This window comes from Aulonocara stuartgranti (genome assembly GCF_965226115.1).
Source record: "Aulonocara stuartgranti genome assembly, chromosome: 7".
NCBI classification, from domain to species: Eukaryota; Metazoa; Chordata; class Actinopteri; order Cichliformes; family Cichlidae; genus Aulonocara; species Aulonocara stuartgranti.
The window spans coordinates 4,614,277-4,626,436 of record NC_138945.1 but is presented as its reverse complement, the minus strand read 5'-3'; the positions used below and the strand labels follow the sequence as shown (position 1 = coordinate 4,626,436).

At 40.9% G+C, this 12,160-nt stretch overlaps 1 protein-coding gene across 1 annotated transcript; it reads right to left on the bottom strand.

The window, feature by feature from the left end:
- Nucleotides 1-609: 609 nt before the first annotated feature.
- Nucleotides 610-5,584, bottom strand: LOC309711554 (olfactomedin-like). The gene is made up of 5 exons (XM_082541951.1): nt 5,371-5,584; nt 5,098-5,256; nt 4,292-4,504; nt 4,023-4,155; nt 610-2,648 (listed from the first exon to the last, which is right to left on the bottom strand). The coding sequence occupies exons 1-5, from the start codon at nt 5,407-5,409 to the stop codon at nt 1,786-1,788; spliced, it is 1,407 nt and encodes a 468-aa protein (XP_082398077.1). The 5' UTR covers nt 5,410-5,584; the 3' UTR covers nt 610-1,785.
- Between the last annotated feature and the right edge of the window lie 6,576 nt (nt 5,585-12,160).

Genomic DNA, 12,160 nt, shown 5'->3' with positions numbered 1-12,160 from the left:
TTTCCCACCCCATTCAAGAGACTCTGACAGCATTGAGCAGCTCCTTCAGTGGCAGGCTGCGGCACCCAGGCTGGGATGGAGAGATTTTGCAGGACTTTCCTCCCAACTTAATGTCAGACTCTACAACATGGTCTCTGAAGATGGCCACACACGTGCAGACAGACACACACACATCCCATACACAACTGTAACTGTCTCCCTGATGTGCAGTATTACCTGCTCTTAAATTTGTACTTTCTGCCGTGACCCAAATATTTCCCATTTGTGGGACTAATAAAGGTTTATCTTATCTTATCTTATCTTATCTTATCTTATCTTATCTTATCTTATCTTATCTTATCTTATCAGTACAAATCCATTATTTTATATCTATGTATATCTATATATATATAAAAATAAATCTAACACTTGTGAGACCTTAGAGGTCACATCTTGTAACTGGAAGGTTGCCGGTCCGATCCCCAGCTCTATCTGTCCTGGTCGTTGTGTCCTTGGGCAAGACGCTTCACCTACCGCCTACTGGTGTTGGCCAGAGGGGCCTGAGTGTCTAGAAAAGTGCTAAATAAATGCAATCCATTATTGTACCTAAGAATAAAACACAAACAAATATGAAGGAGATTTTTCTGGCTGGCTTTTTATAGCAGATAAACACCTTAAAAATATTTTGCAGTACATCAAAAACTGAAGAAAACCATGAATCAGCATATAAACATTACCTAATGCTGAAGTGAAGCAGAGCAAAGTTAAGGAGGTTTTATTAGCGACTACAGCTAAGCGTTTTATAATTTGGCATAATTATTAAAGTTTAATTTTTTTTGGTATTGAACAGCAGAAATTGGCCCTTCTTTTCGGAAGTCTGTTTTGGAGAAAAAAGTAGCGGGCAGCAGCACTTTACACAACGGTAGACTGGTGCGTAATAAGCAAGTGAATAATGCAAAAAACAGAAATTTTAGTACATTCAGAGAGAGAAAGCTGTGCATGAAGTGTGATTTTCTCATGGTGGAAGCAAAACAGCAAGAGGAAGATAGAATTCGTGACAATCCTTTTCAAACGTGAAGCGTAGTCTTGATCTTCTTTTGCTGCTGGTTCAGTGAATTTTGGTCGGAGAGTGATGAAACCTGCAGCTTCAGAATCTGTGAGATGTTGCCTTTCAGCACCCAGTGGCATGTCCCCGTTGGGTGAATGGGGGGGGGGGGGGGGGGGGGGGGGCATGCTTTGCATTTACATCTTTTTGCAAAATCCGTTTACATCATTATCTGTTTGATGATTGAAACAGTTTTGTGAGCTTTAACCTCAGACTCTGCCGTTTCTAGCAAAATACATTTACATTTAAAAATCGATTTTGGGTATCAATATCACATTATTCAAACTAAAATCAATTTCTATGATAAAATCAATTTTTTAAACCTACCCCTACAGTGTTAGCAGTAATGTTAGAAGCTGTAAACCCAAAAAAGTTAAAATCTTGATGTTTTTGGTACTGAAGACTTTATTATGGTTCTAACCGGTGTTTGCATTCAGTTTAACCAAATGACATTATTAGTATAAGAACAGTTTTTACAGCATACATGACATATCTGTGGTATTTGTAGCTAACATCACTGTTGCATAAAATAGTCCTTAAACTGCACTTTTTAAATCATTGCTTTTTTTCTTGCAGCATGCATGTAGCATACATGATATATCTTCAGCATTTGCAACATCTGCTAAGATTGCTGTTGCACAGAAAAAGCCATTGCGTTTTTTTTTGGAGGGGGGGGGGCTTGGTCATGTGACAATAACTAGCTACAAAGCTTCAGATCTGAAGTGGGCCTGGTAGGCCAGCAAGTATCCATCGTTGTACATGTAGATCTGCTTGTTGGTGGGATTGTAGCTCAGACTAGCCACTGCTTTAGCTACCTTCTCCAGTGGTATTGCTAGTGAGTTGTCTTCTTTGCCTGTGGCTGTGTCGAAGGCGTAGAACACCTCCTCCCGGTACTCATTAACGTAACGAGTTGCGTACATCACACCGCACACCATGAAGGCGTTGCTCGTTGCCTTCTTGAACAGCCTCGTTTCCCACGTCTGTGTCACGTTGAGACTCTTCACCTCGCTGTCCCAAACTAACCGGCTGATCACAAGGTTACCATGGTTACCTATAGTGGCATAGAGAGCCCACAGTCCTGTTTCATCTGCCTCTACATCAACATCACTATTGAGCCGGCAATCGTAATAACAATAGGGGAACTTGTTGTTGAAACCCACACCGGTGCCTGGAAGAGTCACCCGTTTGACCTCGTTGGCCTCAAGGTCGTACCGGCAAATGTCTGCAGAGCGGTAGCAGTGATAATACAGAGCCTCGCCATACAGGACGGCGTTCGGACCTTCATTTGTGCTGGGATGACTGTAAGATGAAGCAAAGGTAAATTCTCTGTGGTTTGTTGAGGCCATGAAGTCTTCGTAGGTTTGGTAAAGGCGCACAGTGTTACCCCAGATGTGGCTGCTGAGCAGAGGTTGAACCCAGTAACTGTTCTTCTGCCCCTCGCTCTCGTTCTGGGCTTGTTTTCCCCACGAACCAGAGATATAGCTCTTACCATGAGGACTGACTTTGGTCGTGATAGGGTCACTGATGTTGGTGATCAGACCTCTGACGCAGTGCTTGTCCTGAACTGGAAAGATAGAAAGATCAGAAGGTTTTTGAAGCAGATGATGATATAGATACAGTCAATTGTTGTCATTTATCATCATTACTTATCATCCCCTTAAGGTGTATCCTTGCTTTGAAAAGGGGAAGCTTTTTATTTCTAGACTGGGATGGCTCTGCACTGGGTCTGACAGAGGGCTGGGTCGGTGACCCAGCATTTTGAGTTATTTTGTATTTTTTCTTATTTATGAAATAATATAAAGTTCTCGGGTTATTATTAGTTGGTATTAGTTGAAGTTGAGTCTAGTATATTAGACTCGTTATCGTCCATGTCTCCTTGCTTATAAGCCTTTTTCTGTTTAAAATGTGTAATCTCCTTGTCTGTGTAGGTTCCCCTTGTGTCTTTGTCCTCTCTCACTTTCTGGGAATTCTGTTATTATAGACAATGTAGAGACTGGATTTTCAGCTCTAATGCCAGCTAGAACTGTTTGTTGTGAGACAGGTTGCTGTGAGACCAAACTAGACTCCTGTGGGTCTAAAATATGGGCCGGGTCGGATCCAGAGGCAGAGTCGAAGGACTCAGTGTGCTCTGGGTCCCCAGAAGTACTTGTTTCTACTCCCACTTGGGGGCTCAGCAGAGGTTGCCCAGGTCCGCTGTGCCAGCTGGAGGGTCAGACAGGGCTAGTCAGCAACTTCATGTTTGAGCTGGGGGTACATGAGAGCCCAGCCTCCAACTTTATGCTCCAGCTGGGGGTTCAGGAGACCCTAGCCAGCAGCCTCTTGTGCCAGCTGTATGCTCAGCCGAGCATATATGGTCCAGCCACGATTCAGCCAGAGGTTGACGTCTCATCTAGTCTCATCTCAAAGTAGCCTGGTCTCGCCTGTCAATGCCCTGCGCGGCCTGCCAGTCCACAACCACCTTCCAAGCCCCAACCAGCGCATCAGGTGCCTGCCAAGCCAGCCCGTCCATGGAAATCAACCAAGCCACCAAAGGGCCCTCACTCACGTTCACCCTAAGCCATAGCCTAAACTGGGGGTATGGAACTCCAGGCCTCAAGTGCCGGTGTCCTGCAGGTTTTAGATGTGTCCTTGATCCAACACAGCTGAGTCAAATGGCTAAATTACCTCCTCAACCAGAGGCCTGGTAATTAACTAATCATTTGATTCAGGTGTGTGGACCCAGAGTGTGAACTGTAACCCTGATACTAAAATCACATTTTGCACCTCAAAAATGCCAAACAGGCATTCTGTTCCCATAAGTGACTGTTGGTCCTCACAAATATAGTAGCATGCCAATTTCCTGTCATCACAAAGATATCTAAACATGTGCACGCACACACACACACACACACACACACACACACACACACACACACACACACACACACACCTCACATACCTCTGAAGTCTTTGGGGATTGACTTGCAGGTCTCCACATTATTCTTTAGGTAGCGCAGTTTCTCCTTCACAGTCTTCATGTTAAGCGTGTCTATTGTTTGCATCTTGTTTACATGTTTATGTAGTCTATCAGCCTATCAGAAATGGATATAATATTATTCTATTGATAATTCTGTTACATCACAACAGGTCACATGTGACCTGACATAGTATAACATTAAATCTTTTCTTTCTGTTGTTTTTTGCTGCCATTTGCTATTTTAGCTCTACCTCTTTGGAGAGTTTCTGTGTCTCGGAGTTGTTAAGCTGGCTGTGGACCACATCGATGTCCACCTGTAACTGGCTGAGCTCCTGGCCCAGCTGGCGCAGGGACAGTTCTGTATACAGGCCCTGGGAGTGCAGGTAGTTGTAGGGCTCCAGCCGAGCCGTAAAGTTGGTAAACTGATCCTGGATCAGAGGGAGACGTTGGCTAGAGAACGTCAGCTGCAAGAAATGCAGACAAAAAAAATCCTTTGTTCAAAGACATGGCTTTTTTTCCTATACGAGCTATGTAAAAAATACATCCAAATTTTAAAAAGTTAATATTTTGAGGGGAAAGAAAAAGTGGTTACCCTATATTATAAAATGCTGTACATATTTTCTATTATAGATAGATATCCATCTGTTGAAAGATAAGAGATCATGGACCTCAGCTGTGTAGTCTCATATTATTAAGAATAACAACAATAATTTTAAACATTTGAATCCCCAACTGATAAGATATATGTAAGAAAGGCCAGTGAAGCCAAGCTTTTTATTTTATTTTCAAAGACAAGTCTTTTGCAAGCAGCATCTAAAATAATATATGAATGTTATGAAAAAACTTTGATACAGTGTTTATCTTTAAATAATGAAATATCAATTGATTGATTATACCCATACTTAGTATTCATTATGATAATAATAATTAATGAATTATTAAATAATGTTTTCTTGATTATTGATTCATTTTTACTTGTATTTTAGTTGTTTAATAGTACAACGTTAGTTCCTGAGAGCTTACTTCAGTACAATAAAGCATATAGATGAGTTCTTACCTCTTCTTGTAGGTTATTCAGAGATTCTTCACAGGTGTGAACTTCCTCCAACACGTACTTAAACTTCTGAGCAGGAAACACCCACATGGTGGAGTTTAGCTGGCACACACATGCATTTGCCTTCTTGTAGCCCGACACTCGCTGACTCTGGCTGTCAGCCTGATTTTGCAAATAGGAGCACAAATTCTTAAAGTCTATTTACATGGTAAACAAACAACAAAAAATACTACGTATAATACTTTTTTTAATTTATCGACTAGAAGTGTGACTTACTGTGGCTGACAGCAGCAGCAATAGAAGCAGCTGCAGCATTTTTAGAGAAACTGAGACTGGACCAACACTGACACACGGTCTTCTTCTGTTTTCTTTAGAAAAACTCACTCACAACAAACTCAGAATTTGCCAGTTTGCTTCCTGTCACTGATAAGTTGCTCCACAGCCTTAAAACCACTTGGACAAATGACACAACTAAGAACATCAAACTGGCGTTTTGTACGACCCCTCCCGCTTTCTATATGCATTGTTAGTTTACTGGCTCTCATTTCCCCTTTTCAGTCTTCCTTAGACGATTATTTCGTTTTTTTCATTCAACTGTTGATTTCTCATTCATTTATTTATTTTTAACTATATAATAAAAGTGGAATGAACTGCCCACTGATTTTAAAGCTAAATTCATGTTTAAAACAACAAATCCAGTAGAAATTAAGTTTTCATCATATGTTAGTATGAAAATCTAATTTTGAAACGCTGCTTAAAAAAGACACTCAAAAATAATATATACCTTTGCAGGTTGTAGTCGTTAGCTTTTTTTTTATAGTGAACATTTTTATGACTAATGAAAAAAGTTAAACTTTAAAAAGTGGGCATTTACAGTGATGTATTACTATGATATAATGCCATGCTTGTTCAGAAATCCAGCTGTTAATTCCATTGCATTAACAGCTGATGTAGTCTACAGTATAGAGTAAAGCTCAGGGAAGCACAGGCTTCTCTGTGTAATGAGGCTACAACCTGTATTGAGTCAACATCTCTGTGCTGAAGAGGATACTAATGGGATTAAAGAATCCCATTAATAAATTAAACTGGAACTGAAGCCTGGAATTGCCAAAATTGCAAATAACCATGAGCTGCTAATCTTAATTCTCAATTATTTTTGCTTACTTTTTATTTATTTTACATTAAAAAAAAACCCCTGACAAACTATGATTTCTGCTACATCTGCTTTCACCTTGCTTACTACTGCAGTTTAACCTATCAAGGTCAGTGACAATCCGATCAGTATATTTTTATTTATTTATTATTATTATTATTATTATTATTATTATTATTATTAATATGTTTTATTCTTTAATCTCATTATATATTCACAACCAGGGAGAGGGTATACAATGCAATATTATAACACTTTCAGTTTCTTCAAAAAGAAAAAAAAGGTCACTATTCTCTGAAAATATAGTATATGACTTAGTAATCATATTGGTTTTTGGGCTCATCAACAATGATGGAAGACCTCATAGGGTTAATAACAATCTTTTCAGAATATTACAAAATATACTATCATTTAATTAATTTGATGAAAGACTGCAGTGTTAAGACATGCAATCAATTAAGAGCACCTGATATTTCTAAGGTAAGCTTTTTCAGTTCTCACACTACAGTTAACTTTTTAACATCCACTGCCATTGGCCCACTTATTTTTACAGGTATAGTTTTGGAATTTTGCTGATTTCGAATGCCCAAATGGGAACACTTATGTCATGGTCGCTGCGTATATGACACATCACATAAAAAATAGGAACTTCTACTTTCTAAAAATGTGCTTCATGTTGGTAAAACTATATATTTGCCAAAAATGTATATTTGGAAACTTGGCAGATTTAGGGAAGTTAAAAGAGCTTAGAATGCAAAATGAATCATCGGTGGTGAGACATGGTGTGCATAACAAAACCACAGAATAAAAAAAGAATTAAAAAAATAAAATATCAGTCTGACTCAAAGTGGACACTTTCTGTTCCTGAAATTTCCCCATTCCAGGCTCTGCAACCACAACATCCTTGTAAAGCTTCAAAATAGTGCACGTATTAGTCATTTATATGGGTTACTATTGGAATATCCATCTCTGAAACATGACCAGCAGATTGTAGCAGACTATAGCTTGTTATCACAATAGGTTAAGACTGTTAGTGCTGGACAAAAATTAATAAAGACACATGTAAGACATGTATTTATCAACATAATTAAAAATAATAATAATTTTGGTATAGACCAGGGGTATCAAACTCATTTTAGTTCAGGGGCCTGTAAAAAAAAAAAACAATTCTTTGATCTTCAGGCTGAAGGAAGAACAACGGTGTTTAATGCTCAGTCAATAATCACTGTAATCAATACAATTCTCTTTGTTCCATACAAACACTTTGAGCAATACAAATGTCCAGGAGATATACACGGGAGGGGGTCCGACAGATCTCGAAGTGTCTGACCATTTCACACATTCTTATAGCTTCCCATCCACCCCCAAAGTCATAAAACCTAAACATTCATATTCTTTCTCTCCCTCTCAGTGAGCTTCAGTTACGACCTTGGTTTCCTGTGCAGTATAGTTTTGTTCTCCCTAATGACAGAAATAAGGCCACGATTCTACACAGACAGCATTTCTTATAAATCAGCAGTATAATGCATCATAAAACACTATAATGATTCCGCAATCTTTAATCAGAGGTATAATGTGACATAAAACAGCTTAATGATTTTACAACATAGACATCAACAACCTTTGTCTCTCAAAACTAGATGCCTGCTAACCCCCTCTCTATCTCCTGCCTCCCAATCTCGTGACCTTGCAGCCCACTTCTTTGCACAATATGTTCTCCTTGCTCTGGCTTACCAACTCCTTATCCTACTAACGGCAACTTAATGTCGCCTCTGCCCTTCAAATCCGGGTCACACTGCAAGTCTATTATTTCAAGGTGGATGCTGACAGGCAGATCAGAGGGATTCAAGGTGGACGGCGAGCAAAACACTTTGAAGTCTTACTCCAGTTCACCAAAAATCTGAAATCATAGCTCAAATTCTCGTAACAATTCTGCTATTTTATCTTTGAACCGCTTCATGTGTGCCTCACGTTGGATCGCGCACACATTTTGGCTGATTGATGGGATGTGGGGTGTTCCCCATAAGAGGTGCTAGGATGGTAGCCGATGTATCAAAAAAACTCAGGAGAGTCTTCTCCAAGCATGACATCCCAGTGTACTTCAGACACAGCAACACACACAGACAAAAACTGGTCCATCCCAAAGAAAAGACTCCTAAACACAAAATTAACAATGTGTATTCTGTACAGTGTAGTGAGGAATGCCCAGACCTCTACATTGGAGAGACCAAACAGCCACTTCATAAACGTATTGCACAACATAGAAGAGCCACCTCCATGGTACATGACTCGGCAGTCAATCTGCATCTAAAGGACAAAGGTCACTCTTTCGAGTATGCCAATGTTCACATTTTGGACAGAGAGGACAGATGGTTTTAAAGAGGAGTAAAAGAAGCCATTTATGTCCACTGTGAGCGACCATCTTTGAGCAGAGGCGGTGGTTTACGACACCAACTCTCTGCCATCTATAATCCAGTTTTGAGATCCCCTCCCAGATGCCTTAACACCCACTCACATCCTGGGCCATCTGACCTCAGGAAATCACATGATAGGGTGGGGCCAGGTTTCACAATGAGCTCACCTGAAACCTTGGCTGATTGTGACCTACACCCATTTTCACACCTTGGGTCATGTGATTACGTAGAGGATCATTAGGGGGTCCTTTGTCCCTCTCGGTGGGTTACTCCCACTAGGTTTAAATCTGGGACTCTCCACCATTTGACCCTTAGAATTGAAGAAGCTTCTTGGACGAGAGGTGAAACGTCTTCAAGCAACTTAAAGAAGTACAGACGCTTTTCTTTCCATTCTTCTTATTCTTACAATATTTAGTGTCTTGAGGCAGTTATTGTGATTTGATGCTGTATAAACTGAATTGAACTGAATGTAGCCTTGGTTAAAATCACACATTATTGGAGTGGTTTTGTTTAGGAAACTCGGTCTGGAACCAAGAACAAAAAGTCTTGTTTAAGTAAAAAAAAAATTGCAAATTTTTAGTTTGTGTTTTTGCTTATTCTTGTTTTTTTCAATTGTCGTTTAGCAATCAGGTGACAAAGAAATAATTACAGTGATTCCTTGTTTACTGTGGGAGTTACGTTCTAAAAATAACCCGCGATAGGTGAAATCCACAAAGTAGCCAACTTTATTTTTTACAATTATTATTCACTATCAGGGACCACTTCCTTGGTAACGATGGGTGATGAGGGATGAGGAAGTATGAATAGTGCTGCAGTTTGGGGAAGGCCTTGAAGGGGACTGGCGACGGCTTTCGGGCCAGGCAGAACCCCATGTACCAACGAGAAATAAAGGGAGGAAAGGAAGAGAGGAGAGGACAAGAGTCCCTCTTCGCTGTTGCTGGCCCACCTGCAACTGATTACCTGACCAGCCGTTGGTAATCATTCCTCCCGGCTAGAAAGGTGTATTTAACCTGGACTCAAAGGAGCTTGCAAAGAAAAGCGTCTGGACTTCACCTCTCATCCGAGAAGCTTCTTCAGTTCTAAGGTCAAATGGTGGAGAGTCCCAGATATAAACCTAGTGGGAGTGACCCCCCACAGAGGGACAAAAGGACCCCCTGATGATCCTCTAATCGCCTGAGCCAAGGTGTGAAACTGGGCGTGGGTCCCAATCAGCCAGAGTTTCGGGTGTGTTCATTGTGAAACCTGGCCCCACCTTATCATGCGAATTCCTGAGGTCAGATGGCCCAGGATGTGAGTGGGCATTAAGGCGTCTGGGAAGGGATCTCAAAACTGGATTATAGATGGCAGAGAGTTGGTGTCGTAAACCACCGCCTCTGTTCAAAGATGGTCACTCACAGTGGACATAGATGGCTTCTTTCACTCCTCTTTCAAACCATCTGTCCTCTCTGTCCAAAATGTGAACATTGGCATCCTCGAAAGAGTGTCCTTTATCCTTAAGATGCAGATGGACTGCTGAGTCTTGTCCTGTGGAGGTGGCTCTTCTGTGTTGTGCCATGCGCTTGTGAAGTGGCTGTTTGGTCTCTCCAATGTAGAGGTCTGAGCATTCCTCGCTGCACTGTACAGCATACACCACATTGTTAAGTATGTGTTTTGGCGTTTTGTCTTTCGGGTGAACCAGTTTCTGTCTGAGTGTGTTGCTGGGTCTGAAATACACTGGGATGTCATGCTTGGAGAAAACTCTCCAGTACCCTCCATGGAGAAGGAGGCTAGGGGGCAAGATCAAAGTAGCACGGAGTGAGGTTAGCCAACTAACGGAGTTGCAGAAAGGTGCGACAAAGAAGGTGCATAAGAAATACAGCAAGCTGTCCATACCTGAGGCCTTGGAAACTGCCAAGCAAAGACTCATAGCCTTGGCCAGCCGCTTGAGGAGGTACACAGAGAGATAGAACGCAGGAAAATAAACCAGCTGTTCTCCACAGAACCAGCAAAGGTGTACTCTCAGTGGCAAGGGAACAATAATAATAAGAGAACAGCACCACCAAGGCTGGAGATGGAGCAATACTGGAAGAGCATATGGGAGAAGGACGCAACCCATAACGGCAATGCTCAGTGGCTAGTGGATCTGAGGGCAGACCACAGCGACCTCCCTGAACAGGGTCCAGTAACCATCACAGTGGCAGATATCCAAGAAAGGGTCTCCAGTATGAAGAGTTGGACAGCACCAGGGCCCGACATGGTCCACGCCTACTGGCTAAAGAAGCCGACTGCACTCCACGAGCGTCTGGCAGCACAAATGAACCAGCTGCTAGTTAACGAGAGACACCCGGAATGGCTAACCGAAGGTCGGACGGTCCTGATCCCCTATTCTATTCTATTCTATTCTATTCTATGCTATTCTATTCTAATTAAATAGCTTGAACTTTTTGGGAAAACATATCAGTTATTTTTTCCAACTATAGGACAAGTAGCTCTGAAGACTGTATTATTTTAACATAGTGAAGTTAAAAAAAGCTTACTGTGCACAAAAATGTGGTAGCAGCTAACACATTGCACAAGTACAAAACCTCAGAATTAAAAATCTGTTCCAAGTGGTTCAATTAGACATAATATGTTTTTTTCCCCTGTGGCTTATTTTACGCGCACAGTGCAGAATTTTTACTTTCTGTTCCCAAAACCTGCATCTTCCATTACTCCTATAGTGATAAAAAACAATTTAAAAAACATGCTTTTTTCTTCTTGCACACCTGCCCTGCTATCAGCTGATTTCAGTTTGTATGCAGAGAGGAATAACATAGCGGCGAAATCTGCAGCTTTAACCTCCCGAAATCTTTCATGGCATGCATTTTTAATTTCTCTTTGCTATTTGGGCTGATTTGGACCTGATCAATGAAAAAGCAAAGAATTACCAATTATTTATTTTTACCTGATTTTTCTTTCTACGAAAAATTTGATCCACATGCGGACATTCGTTTTAAATTTTGATAGAACAGTGGCAGTACAAGTCCTCATAGGTGGATATCAGGCCATTGTAGAGCAAAATTTAGTATTTTGGTCTAGACAACCCAAAATGTGATGTCCACAAAGGAGTAAAGATGCGGACATTACTTTTTCTTTCTATTGCACAAGTGAACAAGAGCATGATAGTAAAGTGCAAACTGTGTGAAAAGAAACAACTTTATTGCATGGCTCTTGTCAAGCATCTGCACAGACAAAATGCTAATACAAAGCTGTTTGTGTTGGCTGACCCCAGCAAAGCTGCCAGAGCCTGATCTTCATCATGTAACATGGTAGACATATCAGTATTGTAGTCTTGTAGCCCAATTTCTACCTGGACCTGTTTCTAATAAAACTCTAAGAATTGCTGTGGCAGGTGGTTTGAAATGTCTTTGGACTGGTTTCCATCTCTTCTTCGTGTTAATGGCTTTATGTTCAAACACAAGCACTAAAAGAGAGATCTTATGTGTCCTAAATAGGACTGGGATTGTCCCAGTATGTGGGC

Bases quoted from the DNA above. Each gene is read 5' to 3' on its own strand.
- LOC309711554 (XM_082541951.1), bottom strand. From the start codon at position 5,409: ATGCTGCAGCTGCTTCTATTGCTGCTGCTGTCAGCCACA. The intron at 5,257-5,370 runs GTAAGTCACACT...TTGCAAAATCAG, and splicing joins TGCTGCTGCTGTCAGCCACA to GCTGACAGCCAGAGTCAGCG. The intron at 4,156-4,291 runs GTAGAGCTAAAA...CATTTCTGATAG, and splicing joins CACAGAAACTCTCCAAAGAG to GCTGATAGACTACATAAACA.